At 42.2% G+C, this 1724-nt stretch overlaps 1 protein-coding gene across 1 annotated transcript; it reads left to right on the top strand.

Annotated features, from left to right (window-relative positions):
- The first annotated feature begins 202 nt into the window (after window positions 1-202).
- On the top strand, window positions 203-991 carry LOC138887441 (uncharacterized). The gene has a single exon (XM_070169196.1). The coding sequence runs from the start codon at window positions 203-205 to the stop codon at window positions 989-991; it is 789 nt and encodes a 262-aa protein (XP_070025297.1).
- The last annotated feature ends 733 nt before the right edge of the window (window positions 992-1724 follow it).

Below are 1724 nucleotides of genomic sequence, written 5' to 3'. Positions count from 1 at the left end.
CAGTTGGAGTGGCAATAATCAAGGCTATTGGGAAGGTAACAACCAAGGAGGGTGGAACAACAACAACAACAACAACCGGGGGTCAGGTTTTTAAAGGCCCCCGATATTTCAACAACCGAGCAACCTGCCTCCTTACCCTTGTCAAGGTCTGAGCTCTTCCAACAATAATATGGGTAGAATTGAGAACATGTTTAAACAAATGATGGAGAAGAATGCCGACTCTGATCCTCAACAAGCATCTTACAACACTTCAATTCACAATTTGGAAGTTCAATTAGGCCAAATCTCGCAAGCTTTGAACACTTGTCCTAAGGGGGCACTACCAAGTGATACGGTGGTGAACACAAAGGGTGGGAATAATACGGGACATGTTATGGCCTTGACTACAAGAAGTGGAAAAGGTGGAGATGCAACCACCTCAAATCAAATAAGAATTGTGGATGATGATATAGTGGTTCAAGAAGATGAAATTCCAAGTAATGTGGTTCAAGCTAATGAAGAAGTGAGAATTGATATTGATAAAAGTGTGGAGGAGACACAAGAAAAAGTAAACCCGTCTAGGGAACTCGTAATTGACATGCCGGAACCGGTAGTGCCAAAGGATAAGGCACCAATGCCAACGCCTCCTCTTCCATACCCTCAAATGATTGCAAGACAAAAAAGTAAGAACCAATTCAAAAAGTTTATTGACATGATGAAGAGTTTGTATATCAATGTACCATTGGTTGAGGCCTTGGAGCAAATGTCGGGTTATGCAAAGTTCATGAAAGATTTGGTGACAAAGAAAAGATCAATGAATTGTGAGACTATCAAGATGACACATCAAGTGAGTACTATTGTACACTCAATGGCTCCGAAATTGGAAGATCCGGGCGCTTTCACAATCCCATGTACAATTGGAAGTGCCGACTTTTCCAAAGCTTTATTTGATCTTGGGGAAAGTATCAACTTAATGCCCTATTCGGTGTTCAAACCTTTAGGAATTGGGTAACCAAGACCTACATCCATGAGGTTGAAGATGGTGGATCATACAATGAAGAGACCTTTGGGTGTTATTGATGATATATTGGTTCGTGTTGACAAGTTCATCCTCCCGGCGGACTTTGTGATCCTTGATTGTGAAGTGGACTATGAGGTGCTTACTATTTTGGGTAGACCTTTCCTTGCTACGGGGAAGGCTCTTGTTGATGTGGAAGCTGGTGATCTCACTTTCCATGTGGGTGATGAAAAGGTGGTCTTCCAAGTGCAAATCTATGAGGCAACCTAATTGCAATGAAGTTTGTTCGTTCGTGGATTTGGTGACCGATGTGATAATTGATGATGCTAGTGCCACAATGAATTTTGAGGATAATTTGGAAGCCGTTTTGCTCAACCATGATAATGATGAGGAGAACGAAGGTTGTGTGGAATGTGTGAATGAATTTCAAGGAATGGGGTCGTACACTTATGAACCCCGCAAGTTATCCTTGGATCTTCAAAACCAAAAGACTCCTCCAACAAAGCCCTCAATCGAGGAGCATGTCACTTTGGAGTTAAAGTCATTGCCTCCACATCTCAGGTATGAATTCCTTGGACCTTATTCTACTTTACTGGTTATTCTTTCCTTGAGGTTGACTAACATACAGGTAGAGTCTACATTGGAGGTGCTACAAAGAAGGAAAAGAGCAATTGGATGGACATTGGCAGATATCCGGGGCATAAGCCCCGCCTTTTGCATACACAAG

This window comes from Nicotiana sylvestris, chromosome 3 (assembly GCF_000393655.2).
Source record: "Nicotiana sylvestris chromosome 3, ASM39365v2, whole genome shotgun sequence".
NCBI lineage: Eukaryota > Viridiplantae > Streptophyta > Magnoliopsida > Solanales > Solanaceae > Nicotiana > Nicotiana sylvestris.
This window is presented reverse-complemented; position numbering and strand designations above follow the sequence as displayed.

Bases quoted from the DNA above. Each gene is read 5' to 3' on its own strand.
- LOC138887441 (XM_070169196.1), top strand. From the start codon at position 203: ATGGAGAAGAATGCCGACTCTGATCCTCAACAAGCATCTTACAACACT.